The 26,638-nt window shown below is 37.2% G+C and overlaps 1 protein-coding gene across 1 annotated transcript in view; it reads left to right on the top strand.

Moving 5' to 3' along the window:
* The window catches only part of LOC150089648 (threonine synthase-like 2), a 44,094-nt gene extending 18,029 nt beyond the window's left edge, over positions 1-26,065 (top strand). The window contains exons 2-4 of the mRNA XM_090368711.1: positions 3,267-3,389; positions 20,765-20,919; positions 25,810-26,065. Of these exons, the coding sequence (XP_090224837.1) occupies positions 3,267-3,389; positions 20,765-20,919; positions 25,810-26,050 (519 nt within the window). The 3' untranslated portion in view covers positions 26,051-26,065. The remainder of the gene's footprint in view (positions 1-3,266; positions 3,390-20,764; positions 20,920-25,809) is intronic.
* The last annotated feature ends 573 nt before the right edge of the window (positions 26,066-26,638 follow it).

Below are 26,638 nucleotides of genomic sequence, written 5' to 3'. Positions count from 1 at the left end.
GGTTTGTTGATTTAGAGATTTTTTAGGCACATTAGCAACTATGGCCATACTGCACCAGTGGGTGGTGCAGTGAGCCACCAGGCAAAAGGGTTGAGGAGCCACCCAAAGTGGGGAAGGGTATTGGGGAAGGAGACTCAACCACCCTATGTGGTAGGAATAAAACAACATAGGGAAAGAGATCTCCATGGTGGAGCATGCTTTTTGCAGCTCTGTCCCACACTGGCCTGTGGGCTACCCAAATGGCCTGTGTCAGCATCCCACACCATGCATGCCAGCTAGGAAAGCTACAGCATGGTGTCAGCTTGGATAACCATGAGGCCCCTGCATAATCATCAGTCTGTCCTGTGAAGTAGCTAAGATAGAACATGCAATTAATAATAACTTTCATTCACTCAACATTCCCACAATTTTACTCTTTATAGTTTTTTCTTACACTTTCCATTTTCTTTTATATATTAGATTAGATATTGATCAGTGCGTTTCAACAGGTGTCTTTTACGTAGAAAACATTTGACTTACTCCGTCATACCTGTACATATTACATAGAAAAACATGTGTGGGGTTGGTGAGCAAAGCGAGTAGGGGTGGAGCCCCATAGTTTAATATTATTATATAAAGAAATGGTGCTCAAAAATCAACAAGAAACATTAATCAAAATAACCAGTTAAAATTATTTACATTATTTCCTGTGGATAAATCTATCCCATTTAACACAGATTCACTTAGCGCTTTATTTTTACACTCCAATTAAGAGTATTAAGTGGGGGATGTCTGTACTGCTATGTAAGCTGGAACACGTTGGGAAAGATCATCATATGGATTAAGAGATGGCTATAAGAAGAAAGGCGGCAAAGGATTGTAATTATTGATTACTCTTCAGGATTGGCTAGTGTAAGAAGTGGGATTCTCAGGGATTGTTGCTTGAACTGCTCCTGTTTCTGATTTTCTTAATACTGGTTTAGAGTAGTGTTTTTTGTCATGAACACTCTTGAAAACAATCCATAAAATAATGAATGGTAGACTTATTAGGCACCTCTTTGTTCAGTAAGGATTCGTGTAATGCATAGCAGCACTTCTCGTGAGATTATATCTTTAATTAGTCTTTAAGCATAGCAAAAACTCTCCTTGGGTAATGCATGATTGGTTTGTAGGCCTAGTCCCACTCCTAAGAGAATAGTAACTCACTCACACATACCTGTATAAAGTTTCAAAATTAAATTTTGCATTTTTTTTTTAACTGTTGAAGTATTGGTTATCTTCATACAACTTCAAACAGCTCTTCACCTATGTGTTTCAGGGATAAGGCAGTCAGTGGTTATCCCCTTGTATAAGGCAATAGTCAGGCTACACCTTGAGTACTGCATACAAGTCTGGGAGGCCTCATTTTAGGAAGGATATAGAGTTGCTGGAATGAGTACAGAGAAGGGCAATGAGATTGGTAAATGGAACAAAGGGTTGCTGTTACCAAGAAAGGCTTAAGTTCTGCATGTTGCAGCATCTGGGGACTAGGCACCTGCAAGGTGATCTGATATTAGTGTATAAGGCCTTAAATGGGTTGAGTATGCTGAATTCTGATGGGATTCTTCTGCTTGCTCAGATTACAAACCTGAGGGAGCATAAATTCAAATTGAGAAAAGACAGTTGTAGAATAGATGTGAGGAAACTTGCCATTAGCCAGCGGGTAGTTGATTGTTGGAACAAACTTCCATTTGTCGTAGGGAAGGTCGACAACTTAAATATGTTCAAGGCAGAACTAGACAAGCATTTGGAATGAATGGATGGATGAAATGGGAAGGGGTTTTTTTTTTTTTTGGCTGTTGCTATAAGCTTGCTTTCTTGCATCATGTGCCTCTACTAATGCTAATGTTTCATTCCTTGCATAGATACCGATTCACCTTTGATTATTTTGCTTGCTTTCTTGCATCATGTGCCTCTGATAATGCTAATGTTTTACTCCTTGCATAGATACCGATTCACCTTTTATTATTTTGCTAATTAACAATTCACAGGTTAAAATAAAACCTGTAATCTAGTCTATACCTTATCCCTCATAATTTGAAATGATGAACCTTAATTTTCAGTATCAGTTAACCATGAAAATTTCACCTTCATTCATTTTACTTTCCCCTCTCAAATGTGGTTGATGACTAGTATTGTTTGGCACTAGAATAGATGAATTGAGTAAGCTAAATGTTAATGGCATTTGTCCACTTACTGAGACTACACACATGAGGGGGCATAAATTCAAGTTGAGAAAGGATGGTTGCAGGATAGATGTGCAGAAGTTTGCCTTCAGAAAACGAGTGGTGATTTGTTGGAACAGGCTTGCACCTGTTGTTGTGGAAGTGGACGTGTTGAATAAATTCAAGGAATAACTAGACAAATTCTTGGAGGGTATGGATGGGTAAACTGTGGGTTTTTTTTGTTTTTTTTTGCTGATGCTATATATGCTTGCTTTCTTGCATCATTTGCCATTACTACTAGTAACGTGGTAGACTCTCCCACATCTATTACCTTAGAGTGTCCAGTCTGATTCATTCTTTTATTCTTTCTCTATATATGCATGAATAACTCCTTGTTCTTGATCTTTGCTCTCTTAGGTGATTTCTTATAATCATACTTTGTCTGCTTAACCCCTTTTTGTGTTGCTGTTAAAAATCAACTTGTAGCTATTGTAGGCTATGTTTTATCACTCTGTAACTCTCCTATGCATCTGTTTTTTTCTCCCTCTATTAAACTGGCCAGTTCTTGTTCATTTATCTTCACATCACCTTTTGCTATATTTTCTCAATAGTATATATGCATTTGTTTTCTGTAACCACTGAAAACACAAATGCTTTAAAGGTATTCCATAATTCCCCTGTATTTGCCATGCTTATGCTGTTTGCCCAGTTAATAGCAACTATGTAACATTTTAAATTGTTATAGTCTCCACACACTCTCATCTAGGATTCACTAACTATCACATAGAAATAGGTTCTTAGGAGATTTAATAATAGTAGTCTTTTATATAAAATTTTTGACTAAATGCCAAAAAATTTTGCAACTATGTTAATCTGTCTTAAATAGCTGAAGCTTCTAGTATTTAGGATTATTATACAGTATTTTTGTCAAAATACTGTATTAAAACCAAGATGAAAATCTGCTTTTTGTCTTTTCCTGTTTTCTTTATTAAAAAAAAATCACAAAAGATAACATCATATTGTAAATTGACATTTTCATATAGTCAGTTTTTTTAATTCATTTTTAACAATGTTTTCTTGCAGGTTGCTTATAATATGGAACGAATATTGTACTTCATTTGTAGTGAGGATGGTAATCTCATAAAAGAATGGATGAAAGGGCTAAAAGAAAAAGAAATTCATTTGCCTCAATCAGTTATTGCTGAGGTAAGTTCCGATGTAATGATAAAGGAATTATATTTTATCATGATTGGATTGTAAAGAAGTTGCAGCATATTGTATGTGTTGAAAAATATCTACCAGCAAAAGGTAACATACTAAATTTAAGTAAACCTTACCTGGGATAATGTTTCGGGATTATTTTTTTTGGTTTCATAACAGCTGTATTCTATCATTGCATCTAGACTATTCTGAGAAAATGTGTAGCTTTCCTAGATTGTACAGTATTTAATCAGTTAAGCAGAAACAAAAACAGTTTAAAAAAATCACATTTAATTTGAATCAGATCTAAGTAACATACATGTGTTGACAGTTTAAAACTAAATTGCATGCAAACAGCCCTGATTAGTGTTAATACAAGTTTAATAATCCAGTTCCTCCTTGAATTTCCCTAAGCTCTCAATTTCAATGATCCTGAGAGGTAATTTATTCTAGTAGTCAAGTGTTCTTTGGCCAGAGGTACTTCCTGATATCCAGTTTATTGAAACTCCCTTTCACTTTATAACTACTAGTCCTTACTTCTCCTGCCAATTAAAATATGCCCACATTTCTTTTACCTTTTAGGTGCTTTTACTCTTCTGTTTTAAATTTTAGTATTCTTTAGGCCCTTTAAACACTCATAGTATTTACAGATCATATTTTTCTTCAGTTTCCTTAGGTACATTTCCCCCACATCTTAACGAGTCTGATCACCCTTCTCTGGATCTTTAAAGAAGAATAATGCAAAAGAAGAATTCAGTAGAACCAGTGAATACGGTGACTAAATTAATTTTAATAAGATAAAGAAGCTTTCATGGTAACGAACCCCTTCCTCAGCAATTAAACACAACATAAAACGTTATGAATTGAATAAACTAAATAAGCAGTGCATACTCAGATTGCTGGGAGAGCCCACACATGAATGTGAGAGTGTTCAATCACTTACTATGTCAGATTAGGTGATTGTTGCTAATATCTGGCACTGGGCCGTCTTAATGCATGGGTGCACCCGGCAGATGCCAGGGACCTCGTCCGACTGGGGGTCTCACTTGTTGACCTTAAATAATTTTTTAAAAGACCCTCAGTCCCATATGTTACGTTGCGGTCGAAAGCACCGCAAACACGGAACATAATGATATACAAATAACGTTTTTGGCTTTCTTTAAATAGTTTAAAGTGCCGAAAATATTAATATTTAGAAAAGTAATTAACAAATGTAATTCTCACTGATGATTATAAATTAATAATATATATATAATTATAATGTTAGGAATGCAACTGAGAGAGGCCCAGAAAAAAATTAAAACAAAATTTAAGCTGAATAGGGGCCACATTTGGAAATTCGCCGGGGGGGCCCGAGAGTTCTTAAAACTGCCCTGACCTGATGCTAATATGGGTTGACTGCTAGCATTTGTCGTGCTTTAACACTACAGATTCCAAAATTTGGTGTAGTCTTGTACCTCTGGTGCGATTTAAAATTTTGTAACAGCTAGATATGTTTAGGGACTCTAACCATAGGCGGTGATAGTAGTGCCGAGATTGGTTGATCACCTCTCTGTCATGGCTGGAATTGGGGTCATGTTGAGTTGACCAGAAATGCTCTGCGATTGCAGAGTGCGCAGCATTGCCCAGGCAGATGGACCTATCATGTTCTGCAAGGTGGTCCTGTAGTCGTCTGGAGCTTTCCCCCACAATCATGGTAAGTGATCCGGTATACAATACCGCTGCATAAGATGGGTGTTTTTACTCTCGAGACCAGAGATCGCAAAACTTCTACCAGCCAGTTGTAAGCACTTCACGTGGTACTCGCACAAGATCCTAGAAATCTGGTCTGAGGTACCTGGGTAATATGAGATATAAGCAGTAGATACCATTTTGCTGTCATGAGGCCAGAGCCTCGGGCGAGTTGTAAGTTCTTGTGCTTGTAATGAGTACTTGCCCAACATGCCTTTACCCTAGAAACCTTGGTGTGCCTGGCTTCTTCTGAACTGGAATGACTTCAAGCTCGAGAGAGTAGAGCACGTGCAGTGCTGTTCAGGTGACAAGGGGCATATGCTGACCTGTAGTTCATGAACTGCCTGCAGCACATCGGTTTCCGGTATACCGAGATTTCCAGATGAGGGCCCACCCATCTCACTAAATGGAAAGAAATGGTCTTGTTCGCTTCCAATTCTAAAGTGAACTGGATGAAGGGAGATAGGTAGTTGATGTATTCTAATAGCAGTATATCCGAACCATGAGGGATGATGGTGAAATATCATCTACATACCTGCACCACATGGTGATTGGTACTGGTGGGTTCAGGAATATGTGTTCCTCTAACTCCAACATTGCAATGTTGGCAATGACGGAGCTGACAGGGGCGCCCATAGCCATACTGTGTATTTGTTTGTAGAGAGAGTTGCCAAATGTGACGACACTGCCCGATAAACACAGGTATTTTCTGTAGATAGAGATGTTCTATCTGACAGACTAGAGTCATTCTCTAAAAGCTGTCTGGTACACATGACAGCCTGTTGGATTGGTATGGAGGTAAATAGGGAGGCGACATTAAAGGATGCCATGATCTTGTCTTCAGGAACTGTAAGGTGTTTGAGGTGAAGGAATTTCTCATTGTTGAAGATGGTGTGGATTGTATTTCCCACCAGTGGTGTTAGGAGATGGGTGACGTGTTTTGTCAGCTTGTAAGTTTGTGAATTGCAACAGGAGACAGTGGGCCTAAGAGTGACGCCTGGTTTATGCACCTTTGGTAGGACATAAAATTACGGAAAAATGGCAGCCCGTAGCATGTAATTGCCAACGTGTGGACCTGGATATCTTCTCTGATTTGAACCACTTGTATAACAACTTGTTCACTTTTGACTCTAGTCGTCCCAAAACTCTGATGGGAGGGTCCTGTACAGGTTCATAGACATTAGGATCAAGCAGAAGAGCAAGAGCAAATTCAGATACTCTGAATAATCCAATAAAACCGTGCGGCATCCCTTGTCAGCTGGAAGGATGATGATGGAGTTGTCTTTCCTGATGGAGTTAAGAGCAGTATATTGGCGACGGTTGGGGTTAGCAGGGTGCACACGTCAAAGAATAGAAGCTGCCCTGAAGTGGATGTCATTAGCAGTCTCTTCAGGGAGGTGGGCTAAGGATATCTCCACCCCATGGCAATTTGTGTGATGGGTGGTATCGATGGTAGCACGGCAAACTTCATGCCAGAGGCAAGAAGATCAATCTGGTCGGTGGACAATTGTTTGCTGCTAAGATTTAGGACCTGTCTGTAGGATGCATTCTTGAAGGGTGAGTCTCCCTGACTAGCCTAAGGAACGTACGTTGCTGGCGAGAGCGGTTACACGGTTGGCCTGGCAAGAACGCGTGTGAATCAGGTGTGAAAATGCTAACAGAGATCAGACCTCTTAGTTCCTGCATGAATCTTGATTTATTGATGTTATCTCTGTGTAGGTAACCAATCCATACTTTCAAGGTTTGGAGTCCGAAGTTGAAGCAGGTCCATTTAATACGAGTGTGGTTGAAGGGAGCTTTATAATGGAAGCCTTTAGGAATGATGCAATGTGACTTGCATCTGTGTGTAAAGCATAAGTGCTGCTTGTTCCAAGCTAATGAGATCAAGGACTTCTGTAGTTCAATACAAATCCTGTACGTATGTAGGCCATAGTTTGAACGAATAATGCATTTTTATGCATTATTTGTCCATTACGAATAATGCATTTTTTCGGATGCTACCTACAAACCTGAAGCACAGATACTCTGAACTTTGTAATACCTAGATTTACTGCCTTTTTGTTAAGCATGTTCACAGTTGCATAAAGTTCATATTAGCTTCATCTTGTCAGTCCACATGTAAAAACTCAGTGAATGGATTTTCATGACATTTTACATTATCTTTTTTTGGTAAGTTTTGTCAAGCCATTCCAAATTTTATTAAAATAAAATAAATAGAAATTGGACAATTTTTTTTTTTTTTTTTCTCTCTCCCTGTGTACCTTGAGTTATCTATATAAACGAAAGCATGTTTTGGATGTCTAAACATTTCTCAAGAAAAAAAGAATCAGTTCGGCCCCAAACTTTTAGCATTCTCTTTGTCCCCTAGGTAGATTTTAGATTTTGTATTTTATTCATAGTCATCTTACCCCCCCCCCCCACACACACAGAAATCTATATATGTGCATAAATGAAAGTGCTATGGAGGATTCAATTGACACAAACTTTTAAAGTATTCTCTGTCAGTCCATCTGAAAGTTTTAGACCTAATTCTGATTCTATAGGTCTCATGTACTCCCTGCTTCCCCACAGAAATCTACATTAATCAAAATTAGAGGATCACAGCATATGCAAATTATGTTTGTGTAATATGATGTAATGTAGTTGAAAAAAGTTCTGATTGGTGTATCAAAAACATTCAAAGTAACTCTAAATTGAACAGTAATTACAGTTTTACTGTAACATAACAATAAGAAGTAATGTACTGTAAGCTTGTAGGAACAGTTTTATCACTGTTGTAGGTGATATGTGTATGGACAATGACTTTTGTGTGATCTGTGGTCCCAGAAACCAACAGGCATGCTTTGAACTTACAAAGTATTAATAAATCATGGTATTGATGAGTTGTTGTGGAATTGGTCTCTACTCTGTTATCAGAGCTGTTCTGGTTAAGTGTCACTGGATGTCCAGACAAACTGCAATATGTTTTGCTAGAGCATTCCAGATATGGCTAATAAGATTCGGGTTATTGATGCAAGCAGGCCAAACCATAATAATACTCATCATCTCTGAACACATTGTTGACCATCTGTGTCATATGAGATTGAGTATTATAATCCATCAGAATGAACTCTTTGTATGCAGCACCAGCATAGGGAAGGACCATGGGTTGGTTGCAGATTGGATGTATGGAAATTTGCCTTCAGCCAGAGGGTGGTTGAAGGTTAGAACAAACTTCTATCTGTCATTGTAGAGGTGGCGACTTTGAATAAATTCAAGGAAGAAATAAACTGTTAGAGGAGATGGGCAGGTAAAATGGGAAGTGTTGGCTTTTGTTTTGGCTAACATTCTATAAGCTTGCTTTCTTGCATCATTTGCCACTACTTCTGCTATACCTCCATGTAGTCATGATCCTGTTCCAGATAACAGTGAAGGTCTGTATGACCTTGGAGACTAATGCTGTCCTGCATCAGCAATCCACTTCCATTGAACTAGGCATTTATGGGAAGTGTTGGCTTTTGTTTTGGCTAACATTCTATAAGCTTGCTTTCTTGCATCATTTGCCACTACTTCTGCTATACCTCCATGTAGTCACGATCCTGTTCCAGATAACAATGAAGGTCTGTATGACCTTGGAGACTAATGCTGTCCTGCATCAGCAATCCACTTCCACTGAACTGGGAATTTTCCTATACAAAGGGTGAGGGAGGCTTGCCTTGGCATTAATAAATCATGCTGCGATTGTCATATAACTGCATTCCTGTCAAGATGGTCTTGCATTACTTGAACCATTGATTCCATTATTTTGTTTAGAACAGAAGTCAAGCTAATGGGTCTGTAATTACTCACTTCACTGTTTGATCCCATTTTGTGAATAGTACAAGTTATTTGCACTTCAATCATTTGAGACCTTCCCCTGAACCCAAGCATGCTCTCATAATGATGTCTAATGGTTTGCTTACCTCTCTTGCTGCTTCTTTTAATATAACTGGATAGATTCCATCAGCCCCAGGTGCCTTATTTACTTTTAGCTTCAACAATTTCTCTTCCACTTTCTTCTTGGTTATGACAAAATCATTTAGCTCCCAGTTTTAACTTGGTATTGTTCTGGTATTCCCATCCCTAAATATTTCTTCATACCTGTATGTAGATGCAAAATATTATTCAGTTTTCCTTCAACTTGAACAGTATCATATAGTGGGCCAGTGTGGTTCATCTCTTTCCTTGCAGTTAACACTGGAAGGAAAGAGCTAACCAGCGTTAGCAACATAAGCAAAGAATTTTCTGCTTTGCATTCATAGCCAAAGACTTCTTATAATCTGTTTTAGGTTGCTTAACCCCTCCACTGTAGATGACTCCCTGATGCTGTAGATGATACCCTGATAATTTATAATCATCCCATGCATTTTAATTTTGTCATTGATCTTTTCTATTCATCTGACATCCTTTTAGGCCTAAACCTCAAATGACATAATGATATAAATGAAATATTTGTTAGTATAAAAGCTTAGTATCATCTACAGTTACTTCCTTGATTGGTTCCTATTTAAAATTTGCAGTTGTTAACAATATCAGTTTTTCCTACTGAAAAGAATTTAAAACTGTCTAAGGCTGTTTGTAGTCTGTTTGTTATTGTTATTTGTTTGTTATTTGGTTTTTAGGAGCATTAGCAACTAAGGCCATATTGCTCCGGGAATATGCGGTGGTCATTCCCTTGACCTTTCCGCATCCTCCGTATTTGGCGGTGACAGGCTCGAACCCCGGTCTAATCAAGAAGCGTGTACTACGCACTGCTGCTCCTTCCCACCTGGCTACGGAGGTGCCCTCTGTTTGTAGTCACCTTTACCATTAAGTAGTTATATCCTTAAGTAAATCCGGAATCAGTATATCATGATTGTTGCCATATAGTTATTCCTTTATCTGGAGTCTTAATGCATGAAGGAGTGCTCCTGGGTTCAAAATCTTTTTCTCTTATTCTTTCATTTGTTGCTAGTATTCTTTTCAACTCCAGAAATCCCATGGAGCTTTTTGACTTTTTTTTATATTAGTATTATTAGTAGCAAAATGATGTAAGGAATCAAGCTTTTACCACATCAGAAAAAAAAAACTATTTGGCCTTATGTTCTAATAATTTATCCATCACTTTAAATTTATTTAAAATATTCACTTTCACACTAGATGGAAGCAATTTAAATTTGTGTGTGTGTGTGTGTGTGCGCGCGCGCGCCATCCAAGGAAGAGTAGTGATGTCAGCAGCATTTAATTTACTTAACCCCATTTATTAATGGGGTTAAGTAAATTAACCCGCCTTTAATACTTCAATCAGGTCTCCTTGCAGGTGCTATTTCCAGATGCTGCAATTCAGAGAATTAAGTCTTTCCTTGTAAGAGCACCCTTTTGTTCCCATCACTAATCTCATTGCTCTTCTCTGCACCTGTTCCAACAGAACCACATTCTTTGTAAAATGAGGCTTCCTGACCTGTCTGCAGTAGTCAAGATGTAACCTAACCATTGCCTTATACAGTGGGATTATCATCTTCTTATCCATGCTGGCAGAATTGCTTTGTATCATTGACAGTACCCCATGAACTGTCATAGCAGTCCATCTGCACTGCTCAGAGAACTTCATGTTGAACTGTGCAGTTAACTGTATGTGTTTTTCATTCTCCACTACCTTCAGTGTGTACATTGGTATTACTGTTATCCAAATGCAGGGACCCCCGAGTGCCAAGCGATATTCTTCCTGTAATTATAGAGCAATCTCCAAAGTGATATAGTTTTGTTTATTTTCTAGTGCGGCTGTTATTTTATTTACTTGAAGTAATTCTGTGCTTTAAAGGTCAAAAGTAAGAACCCAGAAAGGCAATCCACCTTTCTTTCCTTATTCTTTATTTTTTATCTCTAACCAAATCCACTAACTTAAACAACTGCTTGGTCACTGGTGGCACCACTACTGCCTCCACGTGGCAGGGCCAGTAATGTGGGGGGAAAACCAACCCTCAAGGCTAAAAGGAGCAAAGATGGAAACAAATGAATTTCCATGTTTAGAGCCAAAGTGCTCTCAACAAAGTGACAAATATAATACTGACCGTGACTTCTCTTTCTCGAAGAGAATGAAAAAGGACACTGACAGACAGGAATCACCAGCTTTCTTAATAATACATTCTCTGTCAACAATACATGTGAGCAAGCTCTCCCCCTTCATCATCACCCAAAGATGCTTTGAACGTGCTGCAGGTTCACCAAAAATGGTGAAACGTCTCCAATCTGGAGATTTGTTAATGGAGACCAATTCTCGACACTCTGAACTATTATTACATCTGACATCCTTGAGTGGAATCCCAGTTCAAATCATACCACATAACACCCTCAATTCTTCAAAGGGAGTGATCACTGAATGGGATTTATTGAACGTCCTTGAAGATGAAATAGTTCAGGAACTTAAAGAACAAAAAGTCACGCAGGCAAAAAGGATCATGATCCGTAAAGATGGTAGTTTAGTCCTTACCCGGAGTATAATTTTAACTTTCAGTTCTCCAAACCTACCAGCTTCGGTCAAGGCAGGATATTTAAACTGTCATGTTCAGCCATATATCCCAAACCCCCTAAGATGTTTTAAATGCCAAAAATTCAGCCATTCCCAGACAGCATGCCATGGAGATGCAACATGTGCAAACTGTGGGTGTAAAACTCATACACAAACAGAATGTAAGGCATCAACCCTACAGTGTCCAAATTGCAAGGGCAACCACCTGCCATATTCCAAAGACTGCGACCTCTGCAAGTTGGGGAAAAAAATACATAAATATATAATTGAAAATAAAGTTTCCTACCAAGAGGCAAGAAAACAAGTAAAATTAAGTATGCCAAAATGCACTTATGCCTCTGCTACTTAGTCACCAATCAGTAGCATGTCAGACAGAAGTGTCCATCCCTCCAGACACATCGATCTCAGACTGGGCTCGATTAGTCCTCTCGGTCCAGCATCCATCTCCATCAAAGGTAGTTGATCAATGCAGTAATACACTGCTGACAGTTCCATCCCAGAGACTTTCCCATTGTCAAGCAGTGGAGGATTTGCAAAAATCAGATCTAGTTGAGTTGAAGCAATCTTGCCCCTCAAGTATGGACACAGATGATACCACCAACTCAGAAGATCTGCTTGAAATACATGCAGATGAGGAAGAAAGCAATGACTCAGGATGCCCAAATTTTTCAAGAAAAGAAAAATCAAAACTCGACATATATAAACAAGCCACTCACAAAAAGCAGACAGACTCAACTTCCACTCACAAAACCAAATAATGGAACAAATCATACAATGGAATTGCAGAGGTTTTCACAGCAATATTGATGATATCTGTGAACTAATTCACCATTACAATCCTGCTGCCATATGCTTACAAGAAACGAATTTAACAACAAAAATATCTATTTCTGTCAAAAATTATACACTCTACAGACAAGATCGATCTGATACTAACCACCCCCATGGAGGAGTAGCCGTACTCATGGACTCACGAGTTCCCTCCAGACGCATTCCATTGCAAACACAATTGGAAGCTGTTGCCATGCGTGTAGTAATTGGTATCACTCTGACACTGGTCTCAATTTATTTTCTTTAGAACCAATCATATACAATTCACCAACTGGAAAATCTTATTTCTCAATTACCATCTCCTATTTGTTTATTAGGAGATTTTAATGGACATCATCCATTATGGGGTTCTATGGTCTCAGATGGACGTGGTGAGCTTATTGAAACGTTACTTGACAGAGAGAATCTAACACTATTAAATTCTGGCTTACTGACTTGCATCCATTTTTCTACTGGGTCAACTACTGCAATAGATCTCTCAGTTTGCTCCCCAATCCTCTTCCCAACTATAGAGTGGGCAGTACATGACAATCCTCTAAACAGTGACCACTATCCACTGATCTGTAGTATTCAAACTACCCATTCCAAACAAACAGAAACAAAACAAAATGGAAATTTTCCAAAGCTAACTTGACAAAATTTACCCGTCATGTATCTTTTGATGATGTCATCATAGTCTTCTGCTATTGACACTCTCACTGATCATATCACAATGCAGATATTAACAGCCGCAACAGCCGCCATCCCACAGTCTCAAATAAGAAACCATCGACATAACAATCACTGGTGGAATGGTGATTGTAACAAAGCAAAAAGAGAAAAAAATGCAGCATGGAACATCTTCCGCAAACATCCCACCACTGCCAACCTTATTAACTTCAAGAGATTGAGAGTCAAAGCTCGTTATATCCAGCGAAAGGCAAAAAAAGACTCATGGATAAAATTTGCCTCCTCAATTAACAAAGATACTGATACCCGAATAATCTGGGAAAAAATAAAGAAACTAAATGGTAAATATCATATGTTGTCTTCTCCTATTATTAATTGGAATGGGAAGGAGATATCATCTGCTGAGGAAATTGCCAATGCCTTAGGAATGGTGTTCTGTGAATTGTCCACCTCAACTGCATATCAACCATCTTTTCAAAAAATTAAACCTGAAGCTGAGAAAAGGAAACTGAACTTCAAAACTACATGTCCTTTACTCTATAACCAACCACTCACAATATCCGAACTGAAAGAATCTATATATACCTCAAGAAATAGCTCTCCTGGGCATGATGGAATCTACAATATAATGATTCAACCTCAATCAGAAATCACTATCTTCATTGCTCAACTTTTACAATAGGATATTCTCAGAACATATATTCCCTACTTCCTGACAGCGTTCTTATGTTAATACCCATACCTAAACCTGGAAAAGATTATTTGATTCCTAACAACTATAGACCAATTTCTCTAACCAGCTGCCTGAGTAAGACTTTGGAAAAAATGGTTCACCATAGACTCATCTGGTACCTTGAATCCCAAAACATAATCAGTAATAATCAGTTTGGCTTTTGGAAGAATAGATCTTCCCTAGACCTCATGACCAAAGCTGAATCCAACATAAATACATTCATCAGAAATCAACATCTTGTCATGATATGCCTCGATATAGAGAAGGGCTTTGATACCACATGGCACTATGGTATCCTAAAAGATCTCCATTCTATTCATATGAGAGGCCATTTATCATATTTTATTCAAAGTTTCCTTCGGCACAGATCTTTCCAAGTTAGGTACTGGCAGGTTTTATCACAAACATACATACAAGGAGTCCCACAAGGCTGTGTTCTTAGTGCCACTCTGTTTGCAATACGAATAAACAACATCGCAAACAGCATTCCAAACACCGTTGACTCGTATCTCTATGCAGATGATCTTACCATATCCTGCCATTCCCAGAATATGAACTATATTGAGAGGCATCTACAAATATCCATTAATAACATTGAATTTTGGATGGCACAAAATGGATAGACTGTCAAGCCACAAATTTACAGCCATACATTTCTGCACCAAGTGCAGAATGCATCCTGAACCTCAGTTGTACTTCACCAATCATCTTCTACCAGTTGTGAACAGTATTTGCCTCCTAGGGCTAATTTTTGATAAGAAGTTAAACTTCCAGGAGCATATCAAGTATCTAATACCACTTGCACAAAGAAAATGAATATACTCTGCATCATCTCCAGTACATCTTGGTGTGCAGATCGTTATACCCTGCTCCACTTATATAAATCTCTAATCAGATCTCGGCTAGACTACGGAGCACCTGTTTATGACTCAGCAAGGGAGAGCACCTTAGCCTGTCTTGCGCCCATCCAACACTCTTCTCTTAGGATAGCCCTAGGTGCATATAAAACATCACCAGTTCAAAGCCTTTATGTTGAGGCTCATGACCTCCACTTAGCATCAGAAGAAAGATGTTGCTGATGAACTACTCAACTAAAATTAAAAGCCTGCCTACTCATCCCGTTTGGCCACTATTGCATGATCCTCAGTGGAAAACCTATTATGCAAATAAACCTAGAACAATTTGGCCTACTGGTATCGGGCTGCAGAATCTAAAAGAAAGCTGGAATATTCACCTTGATAATATCCTCAGAGAATCAAAATATCCGGATCCCCCATGGGCTAACTTCACACTTTCTTCTGATGAATACTTTGAGCAATGGGGTAAAGGCTCTATAGCAATTAACATCCAACAACTACATTTTGCTCACTCACAAAAGTACCCCCACTTTACCAAGATCTGTACTGATGGTTCAAAGTCTGAAAATCGAGTGGGTGCAGCTGCTGTCTTCCCTAATACAACTGTTTCAATTTCACTTCCAACCAAATGCAGAAGCTACACTGCTGAGCTCCATGCCATTAAGCTTGCTCTGAAAAATATCTCACTGCTGTCAGTAAATAAAAGTATAATATATACTAATTCACAGAGTGCTCTTTTAGCTTTGAAAAGTACTTCACCACCTAACAATCCTTTATTAAAGCTCATAAAACATAAGCTGATGCATCTTCACAAGCATCAGAAAACTTATCTTTCCATGGATCCCTGGCCACAGTGGTATTCCAGGAAATGAATGTGCAGATAATGCTGCAAAGCATCCTTTCAACATAGCCTCAACACATGACCTAGTCCCATATCCTGATTATAGACATAACATATGGAGAACATCTATGGAACAATGGACACTTCTGTGGAAAATGCATGCAAACAAATAACAAGCTATTTCAAATAAAACCTGCACCACAATTATGGACTTCTAGCCTTCGTAAAAATAGAAAAGAAGTAATCTTAGCCAGAACTTGTATAGGTCACACTCACCTCACACATCTCTATCTGCCTACAGGAAACAGTCCTCCGCAGTGTGCACACTACTCGCAACCACTAACAGTAAAACATATACTCCTTGAATGTAACTTGTTCAACAGTTACATTCAAGGCAAACGTCTTTTAGTTTCATTTCAGATCTACAACAACCTCTCTCTCTGAGTAGCATAATAGGTAAAGAAGCAAATCTCTCTGAATTCTTTTTCTACTTAAAACAAATAAAAATGTATCACCGTTTCTGACTGCTGCTCAAGCAGTTGTTTATATAGCAAATCAATTGATTTGGGAGGTGCAATATGGACTAAGTAGCTCTTGCACTAGAAAACACCACAACAACCAACTAAGTAACCAAATGCAGTACCCTGCATTTATCAATATTAAACAACAATTGCCATTTTTCATCTGGTCTGCCTAATTTATCCAGGTTGTTGGAGTAGCATACCCTAATTACTGTAATTAACTACCCTGCCCAACTTTCTATCATCAACAAATTAAGCATTGAACTTAATATACCTTCATTAATATCATTAACAAATATTGAAAACTCATTTTCAGTATTTATTGTTGCTGTTATTGGTTTTTAGGAGCATTAGCAACTAAGGCCATATTGCTCCAGGGATATGCGGTAGTCATTCCCTGACCTTTCTGCATCCTCCGTATTTGGTGGTCACGGGCTCGAACCCCGGTCTAATCAAGAAGCATATGCTACGCACTGCTGCTCCTGCCCACCTGGCTACGGAGGTGCCTCAGTATTTATTAACAAACATTATACCCTGAGAGACTCCACTCACCTCTATTGCCAGACTCTTCCAATTTGTAGTATTCATTCATTCATTCATTCATATGGAACAATATCAAAAGCTTTACTAAAGTCTGTGTATGTAAGCCACAATTAATTTGTTACAGTCTGATTTTCTTAAATAGTAAATGAGGGACATTTTTCATAAACCCTGTAGAAAATATAACACTGCGAAATCTTTACAACTTTTTTGGAGGATGATTGTATCTATTAAAATATTCTGATGACTACACATACTGCACTGTTATTGGAATGTTTGTTTGGGTCCTTTACACTACAAAAAAATTTTTACATATAAAATTTTATTACAAAATACAGTATAATTTTCAGATCAGAAATGCAAAACTCTGAAAAAAGTATTTTTTATAAAATAATTATGTAATACAATATCAGAATTTATCATAAACTCTGTTTGTAGTAGTATTAGTGTTATTATAGTGCTAGCATATACCACAAAATGCAAGGAAGCTAGACTTTTGTTGCGTCAACAAAAAAAAAATAAAATAAAATAAAACTTGTCCATGCTGCCTATATTCACTCTTATGATGCTCTTCTCAGAGGCATAAGGTACAGCCTTAAATTTATCAGTCAGCCCTAATTATTAGGAGGCAGATTTATTCCAGTGGTTGATAACACATTAATCAAACTTCTTGAGATCAAGTTTGTTAGTTTGTGTTTATGCTCCCTGATGATTATCTCCCATTTCAGTGTGAAAATTGTTTGTTCATTCCCCCAAATGCCTTATACACTTCAAGCAAATACACCCATAAAATACCTAGTTTCCAAGCTTTGTAACCCACATCTTGGTAACCTCTCCACATAATGGACACTCCTTTACTGTTCTCACCAGACAAGTTGCCCATTTTTGACCTTTCCAGAAGCAATTTTTCTTTTAAATGTTGCCTTCTGACTTGAATATAATACTTCAAATATGATCTCACCATTGGCTTGTATAATAGAAGAATGACCTTTTTCCCAAAGGTATGATAAATAAGTGAAAAGACAACAGGTCATTATGGCCACCTGCTTGCACTGTAACCTTTTGTTATATAACACCCTAGCTTTTTGCTTGCTTTATTTGCATCCTTCTGTTCTAATCATCCTGACCTTCATATCATCTGGAAATTTCTATACCCTTTATTCTTTTGTCAATATTATTCAAGAAAATCAGAAACAACAGTGGCCCCCAGCACTGAACATTGAGGACCTCTACTTATAACTCTATACTACTCTAAAGAGTAAGCATTTATAACACTCCTGTTCTTCAGTCATCCCTCGCTCCACCTTTTCCCATAATCCCAATATGTTCTTGCTTATTATACAGCACTCTCCCATGTAGGACGATGTCACTTGCTTTGCTGAAATCAAAGTATATAATGTGAAAATTATTTATTACTTCCAACTTCTATGTAGCTACATTATAATAGTTTAACAAATTGATCAAGCAAGATTCCCCCCTTAAAAAGCCATGTTGTGCTTCATGTAAGATATATCTCTGTAATGCACCTTTGACCATAGACCCAATGACCTATATTACTCTAAAGACTTATACCCTGCCACCAAGTTTCAAACTGACTCTTTTATTATCCTTCGCCCTTAGCTCCTTCCATTGTGGACTGGCAAGACACTGGCATTGGTTTGGTGTGCTTCTTTGCAGCTTGCTTCAGAATCAGACTCCTCCAAACGAGTGGCAGACAGAAATATATTGTGTCAACTAAGCTTCCAACAGAGGACTGGTCAGTGAGGTCTAAGATATCCTTAATAGCTATGGGTTTATATATCCTATATCAGGTTTACTGTCTATGTTGTTCTTCAGAGAGCAGAGGGCTAGCCTCAGCATTGGAACCTACTAGAATTCTTCACAAAGGAAATGATACAATCATAACCCTGCTGATGAGCTGAATGGATATGCATTGGAACCTACTAGAACTCTTCACAAAGGAAATGATACAATCATAACCCTTCTAATGATCTGAATGGATACTTTCTATTGGCCTTCATGGTAGAAAATTCCTTTTAGGCCGAGGAATATTGTGGTAGTGAATCTGAGCACTATAGGATAGGAGATTCTGATGTTGTAGAGTAGAGCCTGAACTCAATTCCCGGTAGTGACTAGAGGAATTTCTAAAGTCATCTTCAAACGAGGCCATGATATTTGTATTAGTAGTGAAAATGATATATGGAGGCGAGCTTATACAGCATCAGTCAAAAAAAAAAAAAAAAAAAAATACACATACCCACCTCCATTTCCTCTAATAATTTGACTAAATCAATAGTTAGCTAATCTCAGGAGGAAAGTGTAGAGCCCCTCTTCAAATTTTATTCCAGGTTTTTCAGCCTGTGAATATACACTCCTACAGACTACACCAAATGGATAAGAGTGACAAGCTCAGATGTCATTTAAAATAATGAAAAAATCTTACTGACTTAACTATTGTTGGGGAAATCTTACTTCAAATTCCAAGACTCCTACTTTTAGATATTTCAGTTATTTTAATGAATTTTCTCTTTTAAGTAATGTTGATATATCTATTCAATTGGTAATATAATTTTTATTGATAAAGTAACTGCAGTAGAATTCCAGGTATCAAAAATTTTGATTTTCCAAAATTTTTTTTTTTTTGCTTTTATTTTTAACTCTAATCTTACTCAAAGAAATTGGCACATTTAATGTTTAACTGTAAGAAACAAAACAGTAATGTGGGTGTAATAAAATTACAATTCCACTTATACAAAGCATTACGAATGAAGCAAAGAGAAGCAGACTGCATCTATGGAACTTCCTGTGTGATACTGAATTCCCTGATATAATGTATAAAAACTTCACTGTAAAAAAAAAAACCCTTCACATTTACCATTACATAAATTACTGCAAATAAAAGTATGGTACTGCTTAGTCAATTTGTAGACTTCACATCATATTTGCATCACAACAGTGTGGATGATATGGAATATGACCTGGACAATCTGTCCAGCCTGCTTAGCTTTTTTTTCACAAACACATCAAACTTTTAAGAATGTGCCTATTCTTTATATTTTTATTCATATATTCCCTCATTTTAACTTTCCATAAACAGGAGTTGTTTTTTTTTTTCTTTATACAGTTTGATAAATTCTGTAATAAATACTTTGGGCATTTTAATAGCAATACACAAAATTAGAAACAAAACATGAACTGTGTGCTGTTTGTAAGTTATTTTTGTAATGAACCAGATTAACAATTTATTGAGATATGATGAAACAGTTCCATCAAAAAATAATAAACTGAATTGGACAGAAATTTAAAATGAAGAGGGTACATTATAATGAAGATATATACCATAGAAAGCAACAGCCAATGAAACATTTAATGTCCTTGCTAACCAAATCTCAAATAGGCCAAATCTCAATGATTTGGAATTAATGGGCACGTTTGGCAAAAATACAGAAACATGCAGTAGCATAAAAGAAAGATTGACATATTTGAAGCAGCAAAACATTGACAATTACCTTAAACTGATATAAGCTTACACAGTACATAATACATAAATAATAAATGCAAATTACTGTAATTTTCTTTCATTAATTTTTTTTTCCTGCTGCACTTCTATATGCAGGTAGAATCCATTCAAATTTGATTACCTGATTGATTATTTGAAATACCCTTGTTCCTAGTTGTTTCAGATAACAAGGTTGCTACTGTACTGTAGTTAAGAAACCAGCCTTGCATTTAATGTTTTAAGCCCATGTTCTCTTAAATTTCAGAATCATGACTTCATATATCTATAAATTTGTTCTTACTTGTAACATATTGTAATTGCTATCAAACCCTATTTGAAGTTTTATTTTATTTTTAGTTTTAAGTGCCTATTTTTTGTCTGACAATTGGATTCCAAAGCAGAATCCTAAAACATATCCTATCTCTATTTTAGTAATTAACTATTTGTTATAGAATAACAGTAAATTAAAATAATAAAAATTCAATTGAACAAATATTTTTTCTTCATTAAGCAGTATGAATACAGTTTGTTAATTGTGCGTAATTGTTGGAAAACACTTTGACTTTTTTCCTTTATGTTTATAAATCTGTTCTAAAATTCTGTGAATTAAGACTGTAATTTCATGTATATCAGTTGCAGAAAACTTTTAAAGTATTCAGTGCTGATGATGAGATGATCAAGTCAACAATAAAATGGTGTTGGGAAAAGTACAAATACCTTATTTGTCCACATACTGCCACTGCTGTGTGTGCTAGTTTACAGCTGGACAAAACGGCACATTCAAGGAAGTAAGTTCTTAAATGTTATACCTATAGTATACCTAACAAACATTCTAGAAATCTATCATATTTTGACACTGCATCTGATACTAATTTCATGTGAACAACCAAAATTTATATTCAAGCCATAGTTGATAATTAGTTATTTTAGTAGTATCTGGCAGTTTTTAAATTGTAATACATACAAGGAGGCATTTGAAAGTTTTAAGCTTGCCCTATAAAGAAATGAGCTAGGTAACTGACACTGTACTACATTCATTCAAAATACTCTCCCCAAAACTAATGGATTCATTACAATTTTTTCAGGCCAATCAACAATAAATTCATTTGAATCTTGTCCTGTTTTCTAGTCCTTATTGCTGTGATGACATTATCACAGCGATAGAGGGGAGGTCCAGTTTCAAGCATTTTTTCAGTTGTGGGAAAAGATAATAGCGAAATAATAATAATGAGGCAGCTAAGTCTGATAAATAGGCTGGGCATTGGATAAAGTTCCAGTGTACTCAGTGCCCAATATGAAAAACTACTTCATCTGACTGAATGATCCAAGCATGATTTTGATAAACTCCATCCTTTGATGACAGTATTCCTGCACATGGTATAATTTCCATAGTTTCCACTTATTTCTGGATTCAAAATTTTCTGTACAGAATGGTAAGTCAGTCCAGTTTTATATACACGATCTAAAGGATTTCTTAGAAATTAGTGAAAGTATCATATACCACCTTAATGTTCTCGCCCAACACAAAAGTGGATGGTCTTTCACTGTGAGTTTCATTGATAACCACTCCTGCTCAACCATCCCTTTATCCATAGTAGCAACTTTCCCTTAATGCCATAGTTCTCCAATTTGTAGTCTTTTATGCAACAGTATCAAAAGCTTTTTTTGAAATCTAAGTATGTGATGTCAAAATTACTTTTACATCCAGTTCCTTTGTTAATGTTATACTATCCAATCTGATTGGTCAGACAAGATTGCCTCTTAACAAATCCATGCTGTGACTGCAGTATAATTGTAGTCTTGGATTACTTCTTTAACCAGTAACTCCATTATCTTTCCAGGAACAGAAGTCAAGTAACATGTCTGTAATTACTCATGTCCCTTTGATCCTCCTTTATGAACCAGGGATACATTTGTGCATCTCCAGTCCTTAGGATAAAGGTTTGCTTATCTCTTTTGCTGCCGCCTTTAATATATCTGGATAGATCCTGTCCACCTGAAGTACCTTTTTTATGTTTAGTTTCAACAATTTCTCCACCACTTTCCTTTCATCACAGTCATTTAGTTCCCCACCATAATTTGACTCACTTATGGCACCCCTAAAAAAATTCTTCATGTATGAATGTAGATACAAAATACCTATTCATTTTGTCGGCAACCTGAGTGGGATTATCAACAATTAATCCATTCATATATAGTAGACCAATATGATTCAACTTCCTTCCTTCTACTGTTTACATAAATAAAGAAGTGTTTGCTGCTTAACTTTGATTCTTTGCCAGAGACCTTGTAACCTGCCTTAGCTTGCCTAACCTTTGTGACCTGATTGCAGACTAGTTTATATCTGCTGTAGGCCTCTGTATCACCTGATAATATATATGCTTCCCACGCATTTTTCTTTGCTGGCACAAGTCTTGTCAGTTCATCTGACATCAATTAGGTGAACTTAATCTGTATCTTTTAGATGGTATACAAAGCCTATTAGCTTTTACAATAACATCCCTGAATTATTCCCATTTAGAATTTGCTGTTGGTAACTCCATCAGTTTGTCCCACTGTATAGAATTTAAAAACTGTTGTCACCTTTTTGAAAGCAAAACCCTTTCCCTTGTCTTTGGGAGTAGCTACATCTTTAAACAAATCCCACATGAATACATTGTGATCAGTGCTACCTGGTGAGTATTTTATCTGCAGATACTTAATACAAGAAGGGTGACTGCTGATAATCAAACCAGGAACTTTGCTTTCTCTTATCTCTCTAAGAGAGATAAGAGATAAATCCTCAAAAAAAATTTTGCTACTGTGTAATTCACAAGGTCTAATTCTATGACTAATTCACAAGGTCCAGTGAATATCTGTACCTTATGAATTAGTCATATGAATCAATGCCCCCATTATAAGACGTTTTGATTTACTGGCACACTCTGTCTGTGCAGTTCATTATATTCATGTCAGTAGGCACATAACACACTCTTACCCTAATTTTTTTTTCTCCCAGTCATACCAAACTAGCGGAATGTTTCACTGGCCACCATGTCCACTGGATGCACTTAGATTTTGTTCACTTCTTAACTAAGAGCATAATCCCTCCAGTCCTGTCTCTACACATTGTATTCCCCATATTGCAGAGATGGGGGAAAACCCCTGGTGCCATTAGACCCAAAAAACTTTACTTTACTTGGGAATAAACTAAAAAAGGCTAATTAGCATTTCATACTTGATCCTGAATCTTTACTCTTTGTATGGTAACAGATTTCTGTAATTTTCTATGGGGAGATAAAGAACACCCTTGTTGAAAGGTACAGGGAGTTTCAGCTGTGTGGAGAGTAGATGAGGATCAGCAAAATCACTGTATTCCCCATATTCACATTCTGAACCCTTGCATCTGAAATTCCCATAATGTCTACATATGATTATTTGATCAGCACTTCAAATTTATTTGCTATGCTCCTGGCATTAGTGTACATGGAAGGATACCTGCAACTGTTTTTACTTTTAGTAACTAACCAGCCCATGTATTTGCTTGTTCCTTGAGGCACTCCCCCCCCCCCCAGCAGGTTTTGCAATTCCTGACACCTTGTTTTCCAGGCTGCTGCTTGTGCCAAAGGAAGCAATGCAAAAATCAATTTCACCTCTGCCTGCAGCTGTATGTCCCCCTAGGCTAGCAGTTTTCCTACTCACCTAACACTGCCAAATATTTTTGCACCCCTTCTATTTAAGTGTATCCCATCCCTATAAAAACACTCCTATTAACAAGCACAGGCAATGCTGGAAAGAATTCTACCCCATGAGCCTTCCACAGTCTTTTCAGGGCTGAGGTGATTGACAAGGCTCTTATCATGGACTCCCTCCTATTGTGTCTGGACAGGATTGCAGACACTTTCAATTTCAACCCTATCACTTTAACTTTTTCTCAATATTGCTCTGTATTTGTTTTAAATCCTCAGATCTCTTATCCTTAATGTCATTGGTACCAATGTGTACAGCAATATCACCTTTTGTGCCCTTAAAAGATGATAGTTGCTCTATTACCTACTTTAGCCACTGGCAGACATACCCTGGTTCTATCCCACCTGTTCTTTTTGCACGATATATTTCTCCCATTTCCCTGACAATCGAGTCACCAACTATAACTTCTTCCTGTGGGACCAAAGATCTCTGTTGCAGAGGGTGTCTTTCTGTTGCCTGATGCTGGAATATTGGTTCAAGCATTGGGCTGGGCAGCTGAGTGCTTGATGGATCCTTCTCTTTTAATCCTTCAAGGGCATCAACCTTCTTTTTCAAGCCCTCACGTAATCCCATCAGAATGCCAAGTTTGCACTTATGGCTGTTTCACATCTTGCTAGAGATAGTTTTGCAAAAAGAGCACAAGTAATACAACATAATCCTGATTCATTGGAGAACTACCTTCAGAAGTTCTCCCCTGAACCAAGCATTCCCACTATCTTGAGCCTTTTGCTTTGCTGCTCTGATCTGAGGCATGATTTTTGCCTTATTTTAATCTAAAAGATCTAAGAGATCAAAAAGAATAATGTTATGCTAATCCTGCTTATTTAAATAAGCGGGAATAGCATAGAAGCAAATGTCTTTATTCTTCTGCTCCACGGAAAATAATGGGGTCACTGGTTAAAAAAGTAATGCAGAACTATCTGGAAGGAGTGTATTTATGCTGATGTCAGCATAGATTTATCATGGGATAATCTTTTCTGACCAATATGATTGGATACTATGATGCAGTAACAAAGGAACTGGATGCAAAACATAACTTTGATATCATATACTGGGATTTCAGCAAAGCTCCTGATAGCATCCCACATAAAAGACTGCTGTACAAATAGAAGCAATGTGGCATCAAGTTACTAATGGATAAAGGGAGTAGTTATCAATGGAGTCCCCAGGATGGGTTGAGAAATGGCAGTTGAAGTTTAATTGACAAATGCAAGGTGCTGCATATGGGTAACAGTAATTCCAGACTAGTGTACCCACTGTGTGCTACTACATTCAGGGTTATGGAAAATGAAAATAACCTGAGGGTAACGATATGCAGTCGGATATAAAAGTTCTCTGAGCAATGCAGAGTTTGGCTATGCCGGCTCACGGGCTTTTGTCAATGATATTCAGGAGTTTTGCTAGCAAGGATAAAGAAATATCACATTGTATAAAGCAGTGGTTAGGCTGCATCTTGGAAGCCTCATTTTAGGAAGAATGTGGATCTGGTGCAGAGACTGGCAAAAAGATTTAGGGAAACAAAAAAGGATTCAGCTCTGCAAATTGCATCTGGAGACCGGACATCTGCGAGGTGATCTGATTTAGGTGTTTAAGGCTTTGAATGGATTGAGAAAGTTCAATGCTGATGGCATTCTTCCTCTTGCTCAGACTACATGAAGGGACATAGATTTAAATCAAGGAAGTTTGATTGCAGGATAGATGTGCAGACGTTAGCCTTCAGTACGGAGAAATTGATTGTTGGAACAATCATCCATCTGTTGTGGAAATGGATTGTTTTAAGACAAGATATTGGAGGGGATGGACAGGTGCTACGGGAAGGATGTTTTTGTTAAGCTTCAGTTGTTGCATTATTTGCCACCATTAATACTACACATTGTTACCAAAAAATGAGCAAGGTTATATATAGTTTTAATGGTACTGATTATAATGTGTTGTTTTTATTATTTTAGGAAATGTAAGAGAGTATGCTTATCAACTGCCTCTCCCACCAAATTTCCTGAAATTTTTCCTGAAATAGGACTTTTCCCTCAGCTATCATCTGCATTGGAAAAGTTGCGAACTCTTCCCACTCATTTTGAATGGATGAAGCATGGAGAAGATTGGGAGAATCATTTATGTAAAAAAATTGAAGAGCAAACTGCTGCATTTGAAAGAAGATGTAGCTCAAGCATTAGTCTGTCTGCACACTGAAATCACATAAGTGAATTAACCTGCAAATTATATGCAGAAATTTTATGAAATTAATAAAATGATTATTAATTTGATTTTATCCTTTGCAATATACAAGAGTTTAAGATTATAAATTGCTTGTAAAACCACTAAAAATATTGAAAAAATTATTAAATGCAAACATCATAGCAATGTAGCAGAAGTACAGATGGTAGCAAAAAAAATAAATTTTTGACAATCAGCCTGCCAGTTACTGCTCAGTTTGAATGCCTGCTTGATGGCATCAAGCAGGCAGGCATTCAGACTGAATTTTCTAATTACAACCAATTAAGGCTGACTTGCAGTGCTTAATTTTATTGCTAGTATTATGCAAGTTCTAATGAAACCAAGCTGCTTGAAAAACCACTTTATTTGAATTTCTCCAAGTCTTCAATAATAAAAAGGCATGGTGAATATTTACAAAAATAAAGATAACTCATATTTTAATATCTCCTTGCTTAACTTGACCTTTGAACTGGAATTGTTAACTAGCTATCATCAGTTGCTGTAGTAACATTTCATTTATGATTTTTTGATGGTGAAGATAAGAGGATGGTCCAAAGATGTTTT

Source organism: Mastigoproctus giganteus, chromosome 2 (genome assembly GCF_048544385.1).
Source record: "Mastigoproctus giganteus isolate SK-2022 chromosome 2, ASM4854438v1, whole genome shotgun sequence".
Lineage (NCBI taxonomy): Eukaryota > Metazoa > Arthropoda > Arachnida > Uropygi > Thelyphonidae > Mastigoproctus > Mastigoproctus giganteus.
This window is presented reverse-complemented; position numbering and strand designations above follow the sequence as displayed.